The sequence below is a fragment of the Trichechus manatus genome, unplaced genomic scaffold, assembly GCF_000243295.1.
Source record: "Trichechus manatus latirostris isolate Lorelei unplaced genomic scaffold, TriManLat1.0 scaffold00428, whole genome shotgun sequence".
In the NCBI taxonomy this organism is placed as follows: Eukaryota; Metazoa; Chordata; class Mammalia; order Sirenia; family Trichechidae; genus Trichechus; species Trichechus manatus.
The window spans coordinates 124,980-151,795 of record NW_004444364.1 but is presented as its reverse complement, the minus strand read 5'-3'; the positions used below and the strand labels follow the sequence as shown (position 1 = coordinate 151,795).

Below are 26,816 nucleotides of genomic sequence, written 5' to 3'. Positions count from 1 at the left end.
TACAACTGACAGATTCAACAGGCAGAAAATCAGTAAGGCTGGAGTTGAACTACCACCACCATCGACTGGATCTAACTGATATTTATAGAATATGTCATCCAAAAACAACACAATACACATTCTTTTCAAGCTCAAAGGGAAAATTCACCAAGATAGACCACATTCTGGGACACAAAACACACCTTAAAATTTTAAAAGATTAGACATCATACAAAGTATGTGCTCAGACCACAATGGATGGAGTTAAACTAGAAATCAATAAAAGAAAGCAAGCTGGAAAATCCCAGTATTCATGGAGATTAAACAACATACTTCTGAATAACACACGGGACAAAGAAGTCCCAAGAGAAATTAGAAAATATTTTAAAATAAATGAAAATACAACTTGCCAAAATTTGTTGGCTGCAGAGAAAGCCATGTTAAGAGGGAAATTTATAGCATTGAACGCACATATTGGAAAAGAAGACAGACCTACTATCAATAACCTAGGCTTCTGTCTTGGTTATCTAGTGGCTGCTATAACAGAAATACCACAAGTGGATGGCGTCAACAAAGATAAATTTATTCTCTCACAGTAGAGTAGGCTACAAGTCCAAATTCAGGGCATCAGCTCCAGGGGAAGGCTTTCTCTCTCTGTCAGCTCTGGAGGAAGGTCTTTGTTATCGATCTTCCCCTGGTCTAGAAGCTTCTCTGTATAGGAACCTCGGGTCCAAAGGACATGTTCTGCTCCCAGTGTTGCTTTCTTGGGGTGTGAGGTCCCCATGTGTCTCTGCTCGCTTTTTATCTCAAAAGAGATTGACTTGAGAAAAAATCTAACCTTGTAGATCTCATCAATATAACTGCTGCTAATCCATCTCATTCACGTTATAGTAATAGGATTTACAACACATAGGAAAATCACATCAGATGACAACATGGCGGACAATCACACAATACTGGAAATCATAGCCTAGCCAAATTGATACACTTATTTTTGGGGACACAATTCAAACCATGACAGCTTTCATCTTAGGAAACTAGAGAAAAAAGAGCAAATTAAATCCAAAGTAAGCAAAAGAAAATAATAAAAATGAGAGAACAAATCAACAAAACTGAAACCAGGAAATCAATACAGAATGTCACCAAAACCAAAAACTAGTTCTTTGGGGGGAAAAAAATCCAGTAAAATTGATAAGACTCTAGCCAGGCTAACTAAGAAAAAAAGGAGAAGACATAAATGACTAACAACAGAAATGAAAGTGAGGCCATTACTACTGATCCCAAAGACATTAAAAGGATAATTTGGGATTATTATGCACAACTCTATGCCCACAATCTTGATACCCTTGATGAAATAAACCAATTCCTTGTAAGATACGATCTACCTAAACAAGAAGAAATAGATCATCTGAATAGGCCTATATACACTAAATAATTAAATCAATAAGTAAAAACATCCCAAAACAGAAAGCACTGGGCTCAGATAGGTTCACTGATCAATTCTACCACACGTTTCATCAAGAATGTATACCAATTCTCTGTTATCTCTTCCAGAAATTAGAAACAGAAGAAATACATGCAAACTAATTTTATGAGGACAGCATCATCCAAATACCAAAACCAGATAAAGATATTACAGTATTACAAGGAAGAAAAACTACAGACCACTATCTCTCATGAACATAGAAACAAAACTCCCCAACAAAATATTAAGAAATTGAATCCAACAATGTATAACAAGAATTACACACCACAACCAAGTGGGATTTATTCTGGGTATGCAAGAGTGGTTTGACACAGGGAATCAATTAATGTAATCCATCACATCAACAGGTTAAACAAGAAAACTCATATGAACATACCAACAAATGCCGAAAAAACATTTGACAAAATCCAGCACCTATTCAGAACAAACATTCTCAGCAAACTAGGAAAAAAAAGAAATGTCCTCAACTTGATAAACAACATCTACAATAAACTTACAACTAACATCAGAATTACTGGCAAGAAACTAGATGCTTTCCTGCTAAGATCGGGAACAAGGCAAGGATGTTCCCGCTCACCACTCCTACTCAACATTGTACTAGAAGTCCTAGGTAATGCAATAAAATGAGAAAAGTATGCACAGTGCTAAGGATGAAACAATGTCTTTATATGTGGATGAAATGATTGTCTACATAGGAAATCCCAAAGAATCAACAATGACAACAACAACAAAAAACTCATGAAACTAATAATCATTCCCATCAAAGTTGCTGGATAAAAAGTTAATATACAATTAACTTTTCCCATACCTCACACCATACACAAAAACTAACTCAAAATGGATCAAAGATCTAAATGTTAAACCTACAACTATAAAGTTCTTGGAAGATAATATGAGGACAAAACTATGGGACACAATCTTTAAAAAAAAAGAAAAACTATCCACAACTATAAATGTGCAAACATCAGAAGACAATTTAGATAACTGGGACCTCATAGAAATGAAATACTTATGCTCTTCAAAAGACCTTATGAAAAATGTTAAAAGACAACCTATAGACTTGGAAAAAAATCTTCAGGAATGGAATACTGGATAAGGATCTAATCTCTAAAATAAATAGAAAACTTCAACAACTCAATAACAAAAAGACAAATAATCCAAATAAAAAATGGGCAAAGGACATGAACAGACTTCACCAAAGAGGACTTTCAAGTGGCCAATAAACATATGAAAAGACGTTCGCAATCATTAGCCATTAGAGAGATGCAAATCAAAACTACAATGAGACATCTCACTCATGCTAAAATGGCACTGATCAAAAAAACGGAAAACAAATGCTGGTGAGGATGTAGGGAGATTGGAACTCTTATACACTGCTGGTGGGAATGCAAAATGATACAACCACTGTGGAAAATGGTATGGCGCTTCCTCAAAATACTAGAAATGGAACCACCATATGATCCAGCAATCCCACTCAGAGGTATATACCCTAGTGTGCTAACAGAAGTGACACCAACAAACATATGCACACCTATGTTCATTGCAGCACTATTCACAATAGCAAAAAGATGTAAACAACCTAAGTGCCCATCAACAAATGAATGGATAAACAAAACATGGTACATACAATGAAATACTACGCAGCCAGAAAAAATGAGTTCCTGAAAAATCTTATAACGTGAATGAATCTGGAGGACATTATGCTGAGCAAAATAAGCCAATCACAAAAGGACAAATATTGTATGATCTCACTTTTATAAAAAGACACGAATCGGTATACATACAGAAATCATCCTTCACTGGTGGTTACCAACAACGGGAGGGAGAAGGAAGAGGAGTCACTCTCTAGATAGTAGATACTATTTCTGATGAAGGGAAAGGTAACACTGAATGTGGGTGAAACGTGCACAACCTGACCAAGGTAAATGATGTCACTACCAACTACACAAAAATAAGGCACGTTTTTGGTAAATGGTAAAACAAACAATTTTGCAACAACAACCAAAAAAATGTTTGGTTACATAGATATGTGTGTGTGCATATACGTGTGCATGTATAAGTGTATGTATCCACCACCATCCACTGCCCTTGAGTTGATTCAGACTCATTGCCACTCTATAGGAGAGGGTAGAACTGCCCTATAGGGCTTCCCAGGCTGTGAATATTTACAGGAGAGTGCCACATCTTTCTCCTGCAGAGCAGCTGGTGGATTTGAACTGCGACCTTTCGATTAATCACTACACCAGCAGGATTCCACTCCTGGTGCATTTATAGGCATATGTATATACATGTATGTGTGTGCTGCATGTATGTTCATATATATAATTAAGCACCTAAGGGGCACAGTTACAGATACTTCTCACACATAACCAAACACCTCAGGGGATTGGTTTACTGGCTTTGAAGGCACAGAACCATACATAGTCTTGTCAGATAACTTGATCAATTATCATAGTACCATTCATAAAGTTTATGTTCTACATTCTAGTTTGGTAAGTAGTGTCTGGAGTCTTAACAGCTTGCAAGCGGCCATCTAAGATACAACTATTGATCTCTACTCGCCTGGAGCAAGAGAGAAAAAACGAAACAAAAGACTAAAAGAAGAAACTACATGTAGTCCCCGACATACAACACATTTGAGTTGACTTACAATGTATTCGAGTTACCATGAACCACACTTGAGATCGTGTTTTTTTTTTTTTACATCTTATTGTAATAGGTACTACATATAATATTAAAATATGTTTATATGTCATGTTTCCAACCCTCAAAGACAAAGATCAGATTTATAAAGATACTGATAATAAAGGGCAATAGTAATGAAAACTAAAAAAAGAAAGAAATTCAATTTACATCAGAACATACTTCCAATGGGGTTGGTAGAATGGAACTCTATCATAAATCAGGGACTACCTGTAGTCTATAGGACTAATAGCCTACACAAACCATGGCTTCATCTACTCTGAGACCAGAAGAACTAGATAGTGCCCGGCTACCACTACTGATCATTCTGATCAGCAACACAGTAGACGGACCCTGACAGAATGAGTGAAACATGTAGAACAAAAATCAAATTCTTAAAAAGTCCAGACTTACTGGACTGGTTGAGACTAAAGGAACCCGAGACTATTGCCCTGAAATACCCTTTAAAGGCTGAACTGAAACTACTCACGGAGGCCACCTTTCAGCTAAATAACAGATTGGCTCATAAAACAAAAAACAGCACCCATGAGCACTGTGCTCCTTTTAAAAAAATCATCTATATGAGAACAAGTGGTCAACATTTACTCTAAAGTAAAGGTGAGAAAGTAAATGGGGCAGAGAAACTAGATTAAAGGAAATAGAACAACCAGAATTAATGAAAATGTTGACACACAGTGAAAAAATGTGCCCAGTATCACTGAACAAACATTGTACATTTTTAAATGGGAATCAATTTGCTGTGTAAACTTTCACCAAAAACACAATAAAATATTATTTAAAAAGTCAACTGCTTTCCTATATGCCAGTAAAGAACAACTGCAATTTGAAATTTAAAAAACACAACAGCATTTACATTGGTAACAACAACAAAAAAAGGAAATACTTTAAACCCAACGAAATATATAAAAGATCTATATAAGGAAAACTATAAAACCCCAATGAAAGAATTCAGAAGTGTAAATAAATGGAGAGATAATCCAAGTTCATGTATGGGAAAACGCAATATTATTAACATGTAGTTTTTCCCAAAGTGATCTGTATATTCAATACGATCCCAATCAAAATTCTACGAAGTTATTTGATGACTCGGGAGAAAGATGTGGCAGTCTGCTTCCGTAAAGATTACAGCTTTGGGAACCCTATGGGGCAGTTCTACTCTGTCATATAGGGTCACTGTGATGGCAACAGATTTGGTTTTGTGTGTGTGTGAAACTATCAACAAACTTTTTCTTTGCATGAAAAGAGGAAAGGTTCAGCTGACACAATACTGAAGGAGAAGAACAAACTGGAAGACTGATATTACACCATTTCAAGATTTACTCAAGCTACAGTAATGAAGACAGTGTGGTACTGGCAAAAGAATAGACAAATAGATCAGTGGAACAGGAGACAGAGCCCAGAAATAGATACAAGTATAGTCATCTGATCTTCGAGGAAGGACCAAAGGCAATTCAATGGAGAAAGGATAACCTTTTCAGTAATGGTCCTGGAACACCAGTACATCCACTAGCAAAAAAAGAGACTCTAGACACACAACTTAGGAGCCCTGGGGGCAGTGTGGTTAAAGCACTCGGCTACTAACCAAAAGATTGGTGGTTCCAACCCACCAGTCGCTCTGTGGGAGAAAGATATGGCAGTCTGCTTCCGTAAAGGTTACAGCCTTGGGAACCCTATGTGGCAGTTCTACTTTGTCCTGTAGGGTCTCTATGAGTCGGAATTGACTTGACAGCAGTGGGTTTGTTTTTGGGTTAGGCACAGACCTTACACCTTATACAAACACTAACAAAAAATGGATCAAAAACCTAAATGTCAATTCAAAACTATAAAACTCCAATAAGACAGCATGGGAGAAAGCCTAGGTGACGCTGGGTTTGGTGATGATGTTTTAGATGCAACACTAAAAGCATGATCCATGACAGAAAAAAATGGATAAAATGGACTTGATTAAAATTTAAGAACTTCTGCTCTGCAAAACATACTGTTAAAGAGAATGAAATGACAAACAAAGAACTGGGAGAAAATCATTTCAAAACACATATGTGATAAAGGACTGGTATTTAAAATATAAAGTCCCTGGTTGGCGCAAAATGGTTTATGCTCAGCTGCTAATCTAAAGGTTGGTGGTTCAAATCCACTCAGTAGTGCCACAGGATAAAGGCCTGGTGATCTGCTTCCATAAAGATTACAGCCAAGAAAACTCTATGGAACAGTTCCACTCTGTAACACGTGGGAGTCACCATTAGTTGATACCAACTTGATGGCAGTGGATTTATTTTTGCATTTTTTAATTAAAAACATACAAAGAACTCTTAAAACTCAGCAATAAGAAAACAAAACACCCAAGAAGAAAATGAGCAAAAGATCTGAACAGATATCTCAATAAAGAAGACACACAGATGACAGAGAGGCATATGAAAAGATGTTCAAAATCATGTATTATTAAGGAATTGCAAATTAAAACAATAAGATACCACTACATATTGATTAGAATGGCTAAACTCCAAACCAATGACAACACCAAATGCTGTTGGGGATGGAGAGTAATAGGAACTTTCAGTCACTGCCAGTGGGAATGCAAAATGGCACAGCTAGTTTTGCAGTTTCTTACAAAATTGAACATTGTCTTACCATATGCTTCAGCAACTGCACTCTTTGGTATTTACCCAAAGGAGTTGAAAACTTATATCCACACAAAAATATGCACACAAATATTTATAGCAGCTTTATTTATAATTGCCACAAATTGGAGGCAACCAAGACACTCTTCAATACGTGTATGGATAAGCAATGTAGAGTGCATCCATACACTGGAATATTACTCAGCAATAGAAAGAAACGAGCAATCAAGTCATGAAAAGACACGGCAGAACCTTAAATGAGTATTGCCAAGTAAAAGAAGCCAATCTGAAAATGCTACATAATATATGATTCCAACCATATAACATTCTGGAAAAGACAAAACTATATAGACAGTAAAAAGATCACTGGTTACCGGATGTCAGGGGAGAGACAAAGGAATGAATAGGTGAAGCATAAGAGATTTGTAGGGCAGTGAAACTATTCTGTATATTATAATGGAGGATACAAGACATTATGCATTTGTCAAAACCAATAAAGTATACAACATAAAAAGTGTACTTTACTGTAAACTATGACTTTTTGTTGGTAATAATGTATCAATATTGGCTTATCAATTATAAAAAAATTAGCACACTAATACAAGATGTCATAATAGGGAAAACTAAAGGGGGGCAGGAGAAAGAGATGTACGAGAACTCTACTTTCCACTCAATTCTTCTGTAAACCTAAAACTGCTCTAAAATAGAAAATCTATTTATAAGAAACAAAAATAAATGAATAGAAAATGAGATAAACTAAAATATGTAAGGCACTCTTCTATGAAACTGGAATATATCAACAAAAACCTGAAAGGACTCTCTAAGCGTTGGTGACTCAGCAATCAACAACGTAACATTAAATTATACATTTATGTAAAAATGAATAAAATGAAAAAATTAAATGTACCACAGGATCCAGAGTATTAACAGTGCTGACAATGCAAGCAGCAGTATTAGGCCACTCAGAGTGGGCTTCATTGAAAAGAAACACCTGAGCTAAGACTTAGGGCTGTGAAGGAATTACCAAGGGATATCTGAGAAGAGACTGTTCCCAGGAGAGGAAACAGCCAGAGCCCAGGCTAGAAGGTGGGAAGGTGCCTTGTATGTTTTAGGAAGAGCCAAAGGCCAGCTCTTTGACTGGAATAGAATGAGATGCAGGAAAGTAATAGCAAAGGAATTTGAAGAGGTGATTGGGGTCAGTGGGCATATCATGTTCTCAGGGACTTGGCTACTTGAAAGACCCTCTGGCTTTCATCTGAGTGAAATGCACAGCAATTTTATGATTTATGCTTTTGAGCGCAGGAGGAAACTAATATGACAGCTCTTAAAGAACTGGTGTGTTTGGGACAAATGTAATAAGCAGGGAGATAGAATGTTTTGGGCATAATCAGGTAAGATAAGATGATGGTTGATACTAGGGTGGTGGCTGTAACAGTAGTATGTGCAAGCGATGGCCCTAGACTTTTAAGGTAGAGGCAACAGAATTTCCTCATGCACTGAAGATTGAGGTGTGAAAGAAAAAGAAGACAAGGACGAATCCCAGATTTCTTCTCTTGAAAACTGGAAGGATGGTGTGCCATCAGCTAAGATGCTGGAAGCCTGCAAGAGGAGCACATTTATGGAGAGGATGCAGAGGTCACTTTGGACTCTGTTGAGACCAAAACAAGGATAACACAACCGAGAGGAATGTACAAAAACAAAAGTCTTTGAAAGAACTCTTTATAATGGGGAAAAACAGTCTCTACTCCCTTCAACAGATGTTGCTGGAACAACTAGATTTCCACCTACAAAAAAATGAAGTTGGATCCCTACCTCACACCATGTATAAAATTAAGTCCAAGTGGATCAGTAACTCAAATATAAGAGCTAAAACCATAAAAGTATTGTTTATAATAGCCCCAAAATGGAAGTGCTCCAAAATTGAAGCTTCCCAAATATGTTCAAGAAATAGAATTGTTAAATTATTACAGTATATTCCTACAAGAAAACACTACTGGGCAATTAAAGTGAGTTAAGAGCCCATGGAAGAGTTTTCCGAATGTAAATTTAAACTAAAAGAACTGACATAAAAAGTACATATTCTATTTCTTTACAACATAAAAAGAATTAAAATGAAAGTATATTGATTTAGGGATGTCATATATATATAGGTGATAAAAATATAAAGAAGGCAAAGAAATGATCGACATAAATGTCGAGATACTGCTTACATCAAAAGGGCAGAATGAAGATTGTGACTGAAAATCAACTGATGGCAGTGTGTCAGGAGCCACTTATCTATATGACATGAATGTTCATTTTATATATCACTCAATTGTACATCTACTATATATTTTTCTGCATGTATGTTAAAAACTCTTTTCAAATTCAGAAATGGAAATATGTGCCATCTGAAAACAGGCATATACAAAAAATGTACCCCAAAGAACATACATACTGAGAAGTTCAACACTTACCTAGTAAAAGCAAGTAGAACACAATGATACCCATTACACCTTCTCCTCACTTATCAACTATCTCATTATCCAACATTTCATATTCACGACAATAGTGAAAAATCTACTATCCGACTATTTTGTGCATTAACAACGTATGTCTAACAGCAATAAATGCCAAGGTGCAAGGCGAGAGTAACGCTGGCTTTGATGGTTAAGATTGTGTCAACTTGGCTGGGCCACGATTCTCAGTGGTTTGGCAGTTATCTATTGATGTAATTTGGCAGTTATGTAATGATGTAGTCATCCTACATTTTGTGATCTGATGCATTTACCCTCCATTTTTGCCTAACGACTTGGTCTTTGGAACCTAACCAAGTCAATAAGTGAAAAGAGGGTGTATTCCATTCCTATTCAACAGTATCCTAAAGGCTGTAGCTGGTACATGCCAAAAAAGAAATAGAAAGATAGAAAGGTAAAAAAATAAGAATGTTATAAAAAGGAAAAGAAATCCACCCTGTTATATTTTATAGATTAAATAATATGTAGAGCCCCCAAAGATGGTACAGATTACAGGACTGAGAAATTTTAGCAAGTATTCAGATTACAAAATAAATATCAAAGTAAAGTTTACTTAAATATTTCATTTATATACAGTAGCAGCAAGGAGTTGAGAAATTGATTTTAAAAAGATAATATATTTTAGTAAATAAAAGGTATCAAGAAAGAGTATAATTAAGTAAATACAAGATTCTAATGAAAAAAAATCTCCCACATTTGACAGTTTGTCATACTGTGAGGGCCTGCGTGTTGCTGTGATGCTGGAAGCTATGCCACTGGTATTCAAATACCAGCAGAGTCACCCATGGCAGAGAGGTTTCAGCTGAGCTTCCAGACTAAGACAGACTAGGAAGAAAGACCTGGCGGTCTACTTCTGAAAAGAATTAGCCAGTAAAAACCTTATGAATAGCAGCGGAACACTGTGATATACTGCCGGAAGATATACGGCACTCAAAAGATGACTAGGGAAGAGCGGTCTCCTCAAAGTAGAGTCGACCTTAATGATGTAGATGAAGTCAAGCTTTCGGGACCTGCATTTGCTGATGTGGCACGACTCAAAATGAGAAGAAACAGCTGCAAACATCCACTAATAATTGGAATGTGGAATGTACTAAGTATGAATCGAGGAAAATTGGAAATCGTCGAAAATGAAATGGAATGCATAAACATCAATATCCTAGACATAAGTAAGCTGAAATGGACTGGTATTGGCCATTCTGAATCAGACAATAATATAGTCTACTGTGCCAGGAATGACAACTTGAAGAGGAATGGCTTTGCATTCATTGTCAAAAAGAACATTTCAAGATCTACCCTAAAGTAAAATGCTGTCAGTGATAGGATGATATTCATATGCCTACAAAGAAGACCAGTTAACATGAATATTATCCAAATTTACATACCAACCACTAAGGCCAAAGATGAAGAAATTTAAGATTTTTACCAATTTCTGCAGTCTGAAATTGATCCAACATGTAATAAGGATGCATTGATAATTACTGGCATTTGGAATGCAAAAGTTGGAAACAAAGAAGGATCAGTAGTTGGAAAATATGTCCTTGGTGATAGAAACGATGCTGGAGATCGCATGACAGAATTTTGCAAGACCAACGACTTCTTCATTGCAAATACCTTTTTCTAACACTGTCAACAGTGACTATACAGGTGGACCTTGCCAGATGGAATACAAAGGAATCAAATCAACTACATCTGTGGAAAAAGATGACGGAAAAGCTCGATATTGTCAGTCAGAACAACACGAGGGGCCGACTGTGGAAAAGACCACCATCTGCTCATATGAAAGTTCAAGTTGAAGCTGAAAAAAATTAGAACAAGTCTACGAGAGCCACAGAACGACCTTGAGTATATCCCACCTGAATTTAGAGACCATCTCAAGAACAGATTTGACGTGGTGAACACTAATGACTGAAGACCAGATGAGTTGTGGAAGGACATCATACATGAAGAAAGCAAAAGATCATTAAAAAGACAGAAAGAAAAATCCCAAATGGATGTCAGAAGATACTCTCAAACTTGTTCTTGAACGTCAAGTAGCTGAAGCAAAAGAAACGATGAAGTAGAAGAGCTGAAAAGATTTTAAAGGGTGGCTCGAGAGGACAAAGTGAAGTATTATAATGAAATGTGCAAAGATATAGAGTAAGAAAACCAAAAGGGTAGAACATGCTCGGTATTTCTCAAGCTGAAAGAACTGAAGAAAAAACATCAAGCTTTGAGTTGCAATATTGAAGGATTCTATAGGGAAAATATTAAACGACACAGGAAGCATTAAAAGAAGATGGAAGGAATACACAGAGTCATTGTACCAAAAAGAATTGGTCGACGTTTAACCATTTCAGGAGGCAGCATATGATCAGGAACCCATGGTACTGAACGCAGAGTTCCAAGCTGCACTGAAGGCACTGGCGAAAAATAAGGCTCCAGGAACTGACAGAATACCAACTGAGATGTTTCAACAAACAGATGCGGCACTAGAAGTGCTCACTTGTCTATGCCAAGAAAGCTGGAAGACAGCTACCTGGCAACTGACTGGAAGAGATCCATGTTTATGCCTATTCCAAAGTAAGGTGATCCCCCAAACACAGGAATTATCAAACAATATCATTAATATCACACGCAAGTAAAATTTTGCTGAAGATCATTCAAAAGCGGCTGCAGCAGTACATTGACAGGAAAATGCCAGAAATTCAAGAGGGATTCAGAAAAGGATGTGGAACCAGGGTTATCATTGCTGATGTCAGATGGATCCTGGCTGAAAGCAGAGAATACCAGAAAGATGTTTACCTTTGTTTTCTTGACTGCAAAGGCATACAACTGTGTGGATCATAACAAATTATGGATAACATGGCAAAGAATGGGAATTCCAGAACACTTAATTCTGCTCATGAAGAACTTGTACTCAGATCAACAGGGAGTTGTTCAAACAGAACAGGGGATACTATGTGGTTTAAAGTCAGGAAAGGTGTGCATCAGGGTTGTATCCTTTCACCATTTACCTATTCAATCTGTATGCTGAGCAAATAATCGAGAAGCTGGACCATATGAAGAACGGGGCATTAGGATTGGAGGAAGACTCATTAACAACCTGCGTTATGCAGATGACACAACTTTCCTTCCTGAAAGTGAAGAGGACTTGAAGCAATTACTAATGAAGATCAAAGACCATAGCCTTCGGTATGGATTACACCTCAACATAAAGAAAATGAATCTTCACAACGGGACCAATAAGCAACATCATGATAAATGGAGAAAAGACTGAAGTTGTCAAGGATTTCATTTTACTTGGATCCACAGTCAACACCCATGGAAGCAGCAGTCAAGAAATCAAAAGACGCATTGCATTGGGCAAATCTGCTGGAAAGACCTCTTTAAACAAAGTGTTGAAAAGCAAAGATGTCACCTTGAAGACTACGGTGCGCCTGACCCAAGCCATGGTGTTTTCAATCGCCTCATATGCATGTGAAAGCTGGACAATAAATAAGGAAGACCGAAGAAGAATCGATGCCTTTGAATTATGGTACTGGTGAAGAATACTGAACACACCACGGACTGCCAAAAGAATGAACAAATCTGTCTTGGAAGAAGTACAGCCAGAATGCTCCTTAGAGGCAAGAACGGCTAGACTACATCTCACATACTTTGGACACGTTATCAGGAGGGATCAGTCCCTGGAGAAGGACATCATGCTTGGTAAAGTAGCGGGTCAGCGAAAAAGAGGAAGACCCTCAAAGAGATGGACTGACCCAGAGTTCTACTCTGTCCTATAGGGTCGCTGTGAGTCGGATTCGACTCTATGGCAACAGGTTTGGTTTGGTTTTCATGTATTGTTATGAAAAGATCATCAGGATAAATTTGTTCATTAAAAAGTTAAGTGTGAATTCCGTGCTACCTTTTGTATAACAAAGTAGGGGAAATAAAAATTTCATTTCTACTTGCTTGCTTTTACATAAACACTGGCAAGATGCTTCAGAAAGTAACAAAGCCTGTTATTTAAAGAAGCTGGGGGAAGAGCAGTAGGCTGGATGAGGACAAGGGTAGAAACACGTTTTCATAAAGTATACTTTTAAAGTTCATGTTCACTTTTGGACTTGAAGGTGCTATCCACTGGAAAAACAATTTCAGTAAACTATATTATACTTATAAACATGATACAAATCCAGTGAGATATTGTTTTTACCAGGAATTCACATTCCTAATAATAAAACCCTTTAAATTTAACATTTAGGACCCAACTGTTATGCAACAGTCTAACACACTTGTGCAAATCACAAAAGTATACGTTAGGGCTCTTTTTCTAAACACAGTAGCCAGGGATATCGGAGTCTGTACGTCCATTTTATCACAGCAAGAACGTTTCTAAAATGGCTGAAATATTTAACACATTAGGGGTTCTGGCATGACTTGTTAAATGTAACAGGAGTCTTTAAGAACTTTCTCAAGATTTAAGTAAGCTTTAGAATAGCTTTACATCAGCAAAGAAGGCATTCCTCTGTGCTTGAGAAGTTTATATCCATTACATTGAAAAGTTCTCAGTAGAAACATACCAAATGATCTGGAAATTTTCTTCCAGTGAAAACTGCAAACCCAAGGACTTAAATACACACATACCATATTTTGAACTTTTCTAGCAAAAGAGAACACTTATTTTAGATTCTAATTCAAGAGTGTGGAAAGCAGTCGAAAATGATAGGGATTTAATGCCAGCTCTAGGCACAGGTGGGAAGACAAGGGCCTATATTGGAGATTCATGCTTGTCACACACCTGAAAGCCTCAAGGCAAAAGCATTCCCTACTGGAAAAAAGGAAGGGTCTAGAGACCCCACACTTGATCCATCCGGACTCATTCTCCCCAGCCTCAGACTTTGGTGAGGGCATGAGAGCACCAAGCTCCACCCAGGACCCCATAAACAGTCAAGGCCTTCCCCTGCGAACACTCTCCCCCGTTTTTTATGCCATCACAGTGTGACAGGAGGAGCTGTAGTGTTAGAACTATACAGAAAAGGCTCCAGGACATGGCAAAAGCCAAGAAAACTGCAGTGATGGGACAAGGATGGCTCTGGAGGGCCTGGGGCTCAGCCTCCTCAGCCAGAGCCACACCATCTTCTGGCTCTGCTCAGGAGATTCTGCCATTCAACACAGAGCATCACGGCCTAGAGGGAATGTTAACATCCCATGGGGCCAGCTCTGCAGGTCACATAAAGGAGGTGACCACAGGCATTCAAATCATAAAAAACCACGTACGTACAGCTGAAGGGCCCAGTGACAGTGAAACAGGGCCTAAGGATGCCTTCTAGGGCCCAGTCCCTTGGCCTCCTCTGCCACCTTTTTATCACTGAAGAATCACAGGGCCCACAGCACACAGCCGGTCTCCCAGCATTTCATATCAAGCTTCTCCTCCTTATGGTAAGAATAACCCAGTTCTCCGTAGCGCTCACCATTTCCTTGCTCCAGCTTCTGGAAGTCTAAGTGAATGTCTTCTCTGAGCCCAAGAGCCACTTCAGTAAGAGGGATGGGAGTGGAAGCAGAGTCACTAGGCAGTCTGGAGGCAGATGAATAATATTTGGTCCACACACCAGTCAGAGCAGCTGCAATCCTTATTTGTGATTTCCAGACATGCAAGATGGTTGCCCTAGGTCTCCGGCTGCCTAGACTGGACTAGTTCTCCCTGTGCCACACTTGGGACCTGAAATGGAAGAAGAATGGGGAGAGGACAGTGTTGAGTAAGGAGGGAGTGACAGGTTCTTGGCCTTCAGCTCTTTCCCTGGGCAGGGCTTCCTCCCAGGCTCAAGGCCATGCTCCTCCCTGGGCACATCTGCATTTAAGGCAGAAAAGGCTCCAGCTTCCAGAACACACACTTTGCGTTCCTCACACAGCTACACAGGCCTCTTCTTTCTGACAGAGAATGAGAAGCATCCAGGCCTGTAGACAGGCTAGAAAACTTTAACCTGACTTCCTCTAGGGAGCCTGGGCTCCAAGTTGAGGTTGTGGGTTCACATATGTAACTTTTTCCCTTATAGATCAACACACACAGTTACTTGATATCATATTGGGTGAATTATCAGGAAGAACATATTTTTCAAGTTTTGTCAATGAACTCATCAAGCTTCCTAGATTTTAAATTATGTATAATTAAAAACCCTTCTGTTGTGCTTTAAAAAATTTTTTGCTTTCATTTATAGCATTGTAAAATGTAATCAGTATTTTTCCATTTGATTTGGCAATTAACATTTTCTTCCCCTTGAGTTTTTTTCCTCCGGCCCTTCATTCTCAAATCTTGATACCACCAGTTCTTTAAGCTTTTGGGAAATCTGGAGGATTTCAGAACACTCTTTCAATCTTACAATAAGTCAATCAACAAATAAATCAGAAAAGCTTCTTCTCTAAGGCGCCATCTCCCATCTCGGTTCCGATTTCTTTCTACCCTGCTTCTCCGCCCCCCGCCCCCCACACACAGCTGTCTCCTACTCTTATTTCCTGGTCTCAGTGAAATGTTCTCTCATACGTGGTCTTCATAGCAGTACCTCCCCTTTAAGAACTACCTTCCTTTTATTATCTTCTCTAATAGCACTGTCTAGTTTTAATTCACATCCTTATTTCTACACTTATTTTCAGCATAAACTAGGAGCTTGTTTGGTATGTACAATCTCAAGCCCCACCCAAGACCTGCTGAATCAAAATCTGCATTTTAACGAGATCCCACGTCCACCTTCAATTTTGAGAAGCATTCACTGCTCAATAGCCTTTAATTCAAGGAATGAACATTCTATCAACTGACGCCCTTGGAACCGTCTACATTATATCATTCTACTAGCTCCATGTCTAGGTCTCCTTAGTCTTCCTTAACTTGTTCATAACAAGCTCCTGCTTGACGTCATTCAAATACGGTCCAATGGAAATTTTTGGGAAGATGGACATGTTCTGTTTCTGCACAGTACTATATGGTAGCCACTAGCCCCATGTGGCTATTTGGAATTTAACATGTAACATGTTATCAACAGGGACCAGTCCCTAGAGAAAGACACCATGCTTGGTAAAGTAGAGGGTCAGTGAAAAAGAGGAAGAGCTTCAAGGAGATGGACTGACACAGTGGCTGCAACAATGGGCTCAAGCATAACAATGATTGTGAAGATGGCACATGACCAGGCAGTGTTTCCTTGTGTTGTACATAGGGTCACTATGAGTCGGAGCCAACTCAACAGCACCTAACAACACTGGAACTAAGAAGCTGAATTTTTTCTTTCAGTTTTAATTAATTTTAACTGAAATAGCCACATCTGGCTACTGGACATCACAGCTCTAGTGAACTCCCCAGAACCCTAAGCAACCAACACAGCAGAGAGTGTGTGAAAGGTACCACCATCACAATGCAGAGCTTCACAGCTTTTTGTTTGCTGGAAGCCCTCACATAGGGAAATAGAGCTGGTAAAAGCAAAGATAACATTCAATTAATTTGGTTGTATTTATATGATTGTGGTGCAATGGATCACTTTTGTGTGGCCTTTCTGTCAATAGTCTTGTAACTCCCGCTCAAGTGTTTGGATTGGACTGTGCAAAGAAGGTAATTGTGAACCACCAAGGGGACTGGTCAGTTTTGCCATCCTGCTAGGCTTAAAATGAGCCATCATGGAGGCAGGAAGGAGAGGATCTCACTACCAAAGAAGAAGAACCTGGAGAGGACTATGTCCTTTGGACCTTGGATCCCTGTGCTGAGACCCTCCTAGACCCAAGAGACAGAGAGAGAACTGTAATACTGAAGATGAGAAGCAGTGGCAGACAAATGGTGGCAGGAGAGACCAGCAGGAGATGGCATGGTGGGCTTCCCGGCCCACAAAGTAAAGCTGAATGCCTTAGGGCAGGAGATTTGCTGGTGGAGTAGGGTACCTCCGGGCACTTGGTGGAATTAGGTTTGCTGACCCACGGAGCTGGAGCTGAGTGCCTTTTGGCCGAGGCTTACTGGCAGAGTAGGGGTGCCTCTGGGCACTATCGGCAGAGTTAAAAGAGCTCTGTAACACTTGCTTGAGCAGGGCAGAGGCCGAGGGGCCAGAGAGAGGCGTGCCTGCAGGCATGGCTCGGAAGAGGCTGTCCTGATAGAAGAACTGTATCCTGAGCATTCCTGAACCTGAACTGTAACCTGTTAGGGTCACTATGAGTTGGAATCGACTCAACAGCAACAGGTTTGTTTTTGTTTTTTTTTTGGTTACTTCCCTAATAAACTCCATAATCATGAGTTTGTTATGAGTTCTGTGTGGCCATTACAATGAATTATCGAACCAGCAGAGAAGTAGAGAGTGCCATGGGAGGGAGAGTTGATGTCGGAATTGGTAAAGGTGGTGGACAGAGGAGGCATGTCTGACCTCTGCCTCTGAGGAATCCGCCTTGGGCTGTTGATCTTGATTCTCCTTCCCCCTGGTGAAGTTACACGAGGTCAGATGCCATCCCCGTGTCATTTTTACAATGACTAAATGTCAATCTAAATTTGATTTATCTCATTCTGAAAACTGCAACGACATTTAAACATAGAAATGAACGGGAGTAACAGAGGAGGCAGGAGGGGCACTCTCTGAGGAGGTAACATTTGAAGTGAGACCTGAATTATAAGAATAATCACATTCCTATGGTTGAGAAGTTTTCCTCCAATCAGAGGGAATACCTGGTGTGAAGGTTGAAAGGCAGAAAAAGTCTCAACATCTTTGAAAAAGTTTTTTTTTTTTTTTAAATGTGTCAAGAGCTTATCTAACATGAGGATGAGTGTTATAAATTTACGTCAGAGAGGTATACATAAGCCTGACCATGTAGGATCTTGTTGGCCAACATAAAATATGTGGATTTTATTCTATATGTGATTGACTGCTTACTTGGTTTACATTTTTGAAATATGCCTCTTGCTGCTGGGTGGAGACTATACACTCTTGTGACAAGACAAAAAGTAGAAGAAAGTTCAGACTCTGTTTTCATAAGGTAGATCTCACAGAGCAGCTTGGACTATTTCCCCTAATCTAGTGAATGGATGCTGATGCCATTTACTGGTCTGGGAAAGCCAAGAGAGAAGCAGATTTGTTCAAGTCAGATTTAAAAGCTTTGTCTTGGACGTGTTAGATTTCAAACAATACAGTCCTTAGTGCCCCAGGTGGACTATGGGAAGGTTTTGGTCTCTGAATCCATTGGTACCCAGTAGCCCATATCTCAACCTGTAGGTTACCACCTCCTGGCCACAAAGAATCAAACTGTGACCTCTGAAACAGCTAAAAGGAAGGAAGAGCACAGTTCTGGCATGTATTAGGCCTTTAGGATATGTAAGTTGATACTGTGACATTATCTGAGGGACAACTCTTTTAAGATTCTGAACTAGGAAAATTCAGTGGTAATTTTGAATGAAGGTTTGAAATTTACATGAAGTGGCCATACTACCAGTTATGTCTCCAAGAGAAACTCCGGTCCAAAAAGGGGCTATTTCTATAATATCTATCTATATTATCTATAATATCTATATTTAGGGAAGGAAAGGGAAAAATAAGACACCACATTTTTCTATCAATATTGAGATTATAAGTGGTGTTAAATGATCATTTTCCCTCTACACATTTTTGCATTTTTGAAACGTGATATTTTTACTATTTAAAAAAAATAGGAACATTTATTTTTTCCACACACTACTTCTCAACAATGGATTCTTACATACGATACCAAAAGCACAAGCAACAAAAGACAAAATAGATTAATTTAAAATCTTGTATATCAAAGGACTTTAGAACAAAGTGAAGAGACAACCTACAGAATGGAAGAAAATATTTGGGAATCATATATATGATAAGAGTTTAATATCCAGGGTATATAAAGAACTCCTACCACTCAACAACATAAAGACAAACAAGCCATTTAAAAATGGGGGAAAAAAACTTAAATGGACATTTCACCAAAGAATATATACAAATGGCCAATAAACATATGAAAAAGATGCTCCATGTCATTAGTCATTAGACACATGCAAATCAAAACTACAATGATCTCAACATGAACAAAAAAAGCCCTGGCCTGGACGCCTTCACTGAAGAATTCTACCAAACTTTCAGAGAAGAGTTAACATCAGTACTACTAAAGGTATTTCAGAGCACAGAAAAGGAAGGAACACTCCTGAACTCATTCATTCATTACCAAAGCAAGGTAAAGATGCAACAAAAAAAGAAAATTACAGAACAATATCCCTCGTGAACATAGACACAAAAATCCTCAAAAAATTCTAGCCAATAGAATAGTATATTAAAAAAAAAAATTCATCATGACCAAGTGGAATTCATATCAGGTATGCCGGGATGTTTCAACATTAGAAAAATCAATCAGTGTAATCCGTCACATAAATAAAACAAAAGATAAGACTCAGGGGATCTTATCAACTGAAATCTAGAAAAGGCATCTGACAAAGTCCAATACCCATTCATGATAAAAACTCTCCGTAAAATAGGAATAGAAGGGAAATTCCTTCACATAATAAAGGGCATTTATACAAAGCCAACAGCCGACATCATCCTAAATGGAGAGAGTTTGAAAGTATTCTCCTTGAGAACAGGAATCAGACAAGGATGGCCCTTATCACCACTCTTATTCAACATTGTGCTGGAGGTCCCAGCCAGAGCAATAAGGCAAGAAAAATAAATAAAGGACATCCAAATTGGTAATGAAATAAAAGTTTCCCTACCTATTTGCAGATAATATGATGTTATACCCAGAAAACCATCAAAGAATCCACAAGGAAACTACTGGAACTAACAGAAGATTTCAGCAAAGTATCAGGATACAAGATAAACATACAAAAATCAGTTGGATTCCTCTACACCAACAAAGAGAACTTCGAGAAGGAAATCACCAAATCAATACCATTTACAATAGCCCTCAAGAAGATGAAATACTTAGAAATAAACCTAACCAAAGACGTAAAAGACCTACACAAACAAAACTACAAGACATTACTGCAAGAAATCAAAAGAGACTACGTAAGTGGAAACACATACCATGTTCATGGATAGGAAGATTCAACACTGTAAAAATGTCCACTCTGCCCAAAGTGATCTACAGATACAATGCAATCCAGATCCAAATTCCAATGGCACTTTTTAACGAGATGAAAAAACAGATCGCCAACTTCATATGGAAAGGGAAGAGGCCCTGGGTGAGTAAAGCATTACTGAAGAAGAAGAACAAAGTGGGAGGCCTCACACCACCTGATTTTAGAACCTATTATACCACCATGGTAGTGAAAACAGCCTAGTACTTGTACAACACATACATAGACCAATGAAACAGAATTGAGAACCCAGGCATAAATCCATCCACCTAAAAGCAGCTGATATTTGAGAAAGGCCCAAAGTCCATGAATTAGGGAAAAGACAGTCTCTTTAACAAACAGTGCTGGCATAACTGGATATCCATCTGCAAAAAAATGAAACGAGACCCATACCTCACACCATGTACAAAAACTAACTCAAAATGGATCAAAGACCTAAATATAAACTCTAAAACGATCATGGAAGAAAAAATAGCGACAATGCTAGGAGCCCTAATACGTGGCATAAATACTATACAAACCATAACTAACAATGCATCAACACCAGAAGAAAAATTAGATAATTGCGAGCGCATAGAAATCAAAGACTTATGCTCATCAAAAGACTTCACCAAAAGACTAAAAAGAGAACCTACAGACTGGGAAAAAACTTTTGGCTACAACATATTCGATAAGGGTCTAATCTCTAAAATCTACAAGATACTGTAACATCTCAACAACAAAAAGACAACCCAATTAAAAAATGGGCAAAGGATATGAACTGACACTTCACCAAAGAAGACATTCAGGTGGCTAACAGACACGTGAGGAAATCCTCACAAATATTAGCCATTAGAGAAAGGCAAATCAAAACTACAAATGAGATACCATCTCACCCCAACAAGGCTGGTAATAATCCAAAAACACAAAATAATAAATGTTGGAGAGGTTGCGGAGAGATTGGAACACTTATGCACTGCTGGTGGGAATATAAAATGGTACAACCACCCTGGAAAACGATTTGACATTTCCTTAAAAAGCTAGAAATAGAAGTACCATATGATCCAGCAATCCCACTCCTAGGAATATATGCTAAAGAAATACGAGCGTCACACAAATAGACATACCCACACTCATGTTCACTGAAGCACTGCTCACAATAGCAAAAACATGGAAACAACCTAGGTGCCCATCAACAGATGAATGGATAAATAAATTATGGCAGCTACATACAAAGGAATATTATGCAATGATAAAGAACAATGATGAATCTGCGAAACAACTCACAACATGGATGAATCTGGAGGGTACTATGCTGAGTGAACTTAGTTGCAAAAGGACAAATATTGTATGAGACCACTATTAAGAACTTAAGAAAAGGTTTAAACACAGAAAAAAGCATTCTTTGATGGTTACAAGGGAGGGGGAGGGGAATTCACTAACTAGATAGTAGACAAGGATCAACTTCAGTGAAGGGAAGGACGACACACAGTATAGGGGAAGTCAGCACAACTGGACCAAAGTAAAAGCTAAGAAGTTTCTCTGAATACAACTAAACACTTTGAGAGACAGGGTAGCTGGAGCTGGGACCTGGGGACCATAGTTTCAGGGACCATCCAGGTCAACTGGCATAACAAAGTTTATTAAGAAAATGTTCTGCAACCCACTTTTGGTGAGTGGTGTCTGGAGTCTTAAAAGCTGGCAAGTGGCCGTCTAAGATGCATCGATTTGTCCCATCCCACTTGGAGGAAAGAAGAATGAAGAACACCAAAGACACAAGGAAAATATTAGCCCAAGAAACTAAAGGTCCACATAAACCAGAGATTCCACCAGCCTGAGACCAGAAGAACTAGATGGTGCCTGGCTGCCACCAATAACGACCCTGACAGGTAACACAACAGAAAGTCCCAGACGGAGGGGGAGAAAAGTGTGGAGTAGAACTCAAATTCACGTAAAAAGACCAGACTTAATGGTCTGACAGAGACTGGAGGAAACCCCGAAACTATGGTCCCTGGACGCTCTGTTAACCCAGAACTGAAACCATTCCTGAAGCCCACTTTTCAGACAAAGATTAGACAAGAGTATAAAACAAAAAATAATACACCTGAGGAGTGTGCTTCTCAGTTCAATCAGATACACGAGACCAAAGGGGCAGCTCCTGTACGGAGGCAGGTTGAAAAGGCAGGAAAGGACAGGAACTGGTTGAATGGACACAGGGAACCCAGGGTGGAAAGAGGGAGTGTGCTGTCACATTGTGCGGAATGCAACTAATGTCACAAAACAATGTGTATAAAATTTTGTATGAGAAATTAACTTTAGCTGTAAACTTTTACCCAAGGCACAATTAAAAACAAAAAAAACCACACATACACACAATGAGATAGCATCTCACTACTATCAGAAAAACAGAAAACAAGAGTTGGGGTAGAATGTGGAGAAATTTTTGGTGTAATTGTGTAAAAATGGCATGGGCGAGGAGGCATTTGACCTCCCTTAACTTTACAAAAAGGGAAGGAATCAGTCCAAGGCTGACTCCTATGAGGCAGAAGTCAGACATGCCGCCTCTCTCCACCATCTTTACCCGTTCTGGCACCAACTCTCCCTCCCACAGCACTCTCTACTTTTTCTGCTGGGTTCGATAATTCATTGCAATGATACACAGAACTCACAGACAATACTCATGATTATGGGGTTTATTAGGCAAGTAACAGGTTACAATTCAGGCTCAGGAAAGCTCAGGATAGAGTTCTTCCATAACGACAGCCTATTTCCAGCTCTGTGGCAGGCATGCCTCTCTCTGGCCCCTCGGCCTCTGCCCTGCTCATGCAAACGTTACAGAGCTCGTTTAGCTCTGCCTGTAAGCCTCGGCCCAAAGACACTCAGCCTTCTCACTCTGTGGGCAGAGAAGCCCAGTGCACCATCTCCTGCGGGTCTCTCCTGCCAGTCTCCTGGTTCTGCTGCCTCTGCCGCTGCCATTTCTCTGCCACTTGTTCCTGCCGTGCTGCCATCTTTGGTATTACAGTCTCTGGGCAGGGATCCTGGCTCTTCTTCCTTAGGGGTGGGGAGATCCTCCTCCTTCCTGGCTCTAGAATGGCTCATTTCAAGCCCAGCGGGATCACAAAACTGACTGATACCGTTGGTGGGCCACAATCACCCCCTCTGCACAGCCCTGCCCAATTACCCGGGTGGGAGCCACAAGACCGTGGCCACACACAATAGTGATCCATTGCACCGCAGACTGTAAAACGGTGCGGCCTCCATGGAAAACAGTTTGGCAGTTCTTCAAAAAGTTAAACATATAATTCCTATATGATCCCAAATTTTCCATTTCTAGGAGCCCTGGAGATACAAATGGTTAAGCCCTGGGCTGCTAACCAAAAGGCTGGTGTTTTGAACCCACCCAGCAGCTCCGTGGGAGCAAGATTTGGCAATCAGCTTCCATAAAGATTACAGCCAAGAAAACCCTATGGGGCAGTTCTATGCTGTCACATGGGAAGCAGGGATGCAAGCAAGTACTTTTACACCAACGTTCACTGCAGCACGATTCGTAATAGCCAAGAAGTGGCAACAACCCAAACGTCTATCTACAGATGCATGGATAAACAAAATGTAGTACGTCCATAAAATGGGATAGTATTCGGTTATAAGAAGAAATGAAGTTCTCATAAATGCTACGACACGGATTGAAAACACCATGCTAAGTGAAACAGGTCAGACACAAAAGAACAAATACTGTATGATCCTACTTACTTGAGAATGTCTAGAATAGGCAAACGTATAGAGACCAAAGTTTATCAGTGGTTACTGGGGCAGATGGGATGGAGGGACAGTTAATGCTTAAGAGGCACTCAGTTTCTGCTAAGGGTTCTGGGAAAACTTGGAAACTGACCATGGTGATGGTTGCAAACATGGTAAAAATAATTAACGTTACTGAATTGCACATGTAAAAATGGTTGAACTAGGAAAAGGTTTTGTTATATATATCTTACCACACACAGAAAAAAGAGCATGAAATGATACCATTACATTACAAAAAAAAAAAAAAAAAACTTGGTTTCTTGGTCTGAGTGTGTAAGTGAAAGCAGAGAAATTCAGATACTATGGGGCTATAGGGAAGTAAGTGGGTTTTTCAAAGATTTACTGTCAACCTTAAACTGTACTAACCTACAGAAACGAAATCGTATTTGAAGAACTGCAGTGTGTAAAGAATGGGCTTTTAAAGGTAACTGGATCAGTTTCATCTTGTTATTAATAAGGGAAACAAAAGATAACAGGACTACTTCCATAAGAAAAAAATCTCGTGAGTTATAATTCTAAACAGTAGAAAAAGAGGTTATGCTAACAGCATCGGAGTTAGCAAAGATTTCTCAAACAGGACCCTTTCAATTTCTGAAATGCTGCATGCAGCTGCTCCTTGACTTAGCTGTTTTCAGCTGCCCTCCAGTCCATTCCGACTCACGGCGGCCCCGCGGGCGCTGTTAAACTGCTCCACAGGCTTTCCAAGGTTGTGAGCCCTCAGTGGGAGATCACCACGCCTGTTTTCCAAGGCACATCTGGTGGGTCCCAACCACCAACCTTTCAGCTAGTCGTCTTAATCATTTGGCCACCCAGGGACTCCCTACTTGACTCTTTATAGTCTATATATTTTTTCCAATTTTTTTCCTATGTAAAACGATATCTTTTTATTGCTCTTGCATTCAATATATTTGATAAACACATATTACCTTCAGTCTACATTATCACATTTGGTTTAAAAAGAAATATATTCTCTATTTATATGACATATGCCACAAATTATTTACTCATCAATTTAAGCTTCTTCATGTTCAAATTTACTATAAATCATGACTTTCTCATAGCTGCATATTTCTCATTTATTTAAGCAAGAGTACTTTGGGTCAAGGTACTTTTTGCAACACTGTAGTGTGGCTGTTCCTCTAGGATCTGTTCAAGTATTTTGATTAGCACCATTACCCATTTGCCCCATTCCCAACATTTGCTGCTGACAATGGGAATATGCACGACTTCTGCTCCAAGAATCCTTCAACCTGATAAGGAGCGTGGATCTTTGGTAGCAAAAATCGTGGCTGAATTACCAGCATCCAAAGATACCCAGATCCTGCCTCAGCTAATCCTTAAGATCTTGGACAAACACTGAATTTGTGATCTCTATAAATGCCTCATCACCAATATTAAGCTTGTTCAGCCACATCACATCTCACAGCAGACCAACTACGGTGGGTCATACTGTTTCTCACACAATCAGGACGAAAGTGTCTGCCTAACCGCCAAAGAAATTCCTCGAAATGTGCCTCTGAATATTTTCCTTCTGGATTTGGGATCAATACGGTCCTAAATGCACCTACCAGTTCCGACTCAAGTTTCTAGATTCTTCGTCTATCTTAAATACACACAAACCATTAACGTAAACCTGCTGCCGTAAAGTCGATTCTGACTCATCGCGACCCTAGAGGGCAGAGTCCAACCGCCCCGTGGGATTTCCAAGGAGCGACCGGTGGATTTGAACTCCCGACCTTTCAGTGAGCAGCCGAGTTCTTCCCCACCACGCCACCAGGGCTCCCACCATTAAAGGAGGGACGATACATTCCTCACCATGACCTTACTTTTTTATGGCCACCAATCCTTAACACAAGTCCTGCCTTGAGGAAGCACAGAAAACACAGGGGGGCAGTGAGCGGCGAACTGCAGGCGGTGCGAGCGGAGCGTGTAGACTCAGGCCAACAACCTTGCGCGTCCATGAGGCCTGTGACCGCGCGTTTCTCACAGACTCCCAGGTGAAGCCGACGCTGCCGGGCTGCGCACACACCTCTGCTCAGCGAGGATGTACACGATTCTACCCGTCAGCGCACAGCCAGGCTGGTCCACCCACCCTCCGCCGTCCAGAACCCGGCCGTGCAGAAAGGCACCGCGGCCGGGCGGCCGCTGGGGGCTGGGACGGCGTCTCGGCGGCGGCGGCGGGAGGCCACCGGTACAGCCAGGCGGCGGGAGTCCTGCGGCTCTGGGGGCGCCGAGAGGCCAGACGGGCGCAGACAAGCGGGAGCGGGAACGCCTCGCCCCCGGGCCGCAGCTGGGACCGCAGCAGGCCCGACACCTGCACATGCAAAACCTACCTGACGCTGCCCCAGGAGCGCGACGGAAACGGGACAGCCGGCCCTCGGCGGCGCACTTCCGCTTCCGGGTTCTGGGAGTCTCGGTGCCGAAGGGGAAGGGTTCCGTGCGCAGTCCCAGAGCGCTCCAGCCGGTGACCGTGGGGTTCAGTGGCTTCCCCTTGGGCTTTGGCTCTGTCCTCTGCTGCCTTTATTCCCTCTGTAGGGAAGAGCCTAGGCTCTCTTAAATGCGTATATAAGCTTAAACGCGGAGTTCAGTAGTCAAAAATTTCCAATACCCTTGGGGAGCAGAGAAAGTTGGTATTTGCAAATGTGGCCATTTTAAAAAAATGTACCGTTTTCTTCAGAGAA

The 26,816-nt window shown here is 40.1% G+C and overlaps 1 protein-coding gene across 1 annotated transcript in view; it reads right to left on the bottom strand.

Moving 5' to 3' along the window:
* LOC101360301 (zinc finger protein 14-like) overlaps positions 1–26,503 on the bottom strand; it is a 35,525-nt gene extending 9,022 nt beyond the window's left edge. Inside the window, exons 1-2 of the mRNA XM_023725820.1 lie at positions 26,469–26,503; positions 14,735–14,982 (exon numbers count right to left, since the gene is read on the bottom strand). Coding sequence (XP_023581588.1) covers positions 14,735–14,737 — 3 coding nt within the window. The 5' untranslated portion in view covers positions 14,738–14,982; positions 26,469–26,503. The remainder of the gene's footprint in view (positions 1–14,734; positions 14,983–26,468) is intronic.
* Between the last annotated feature and the right edge of the window lie 313 nt (positions 26,504–26,816).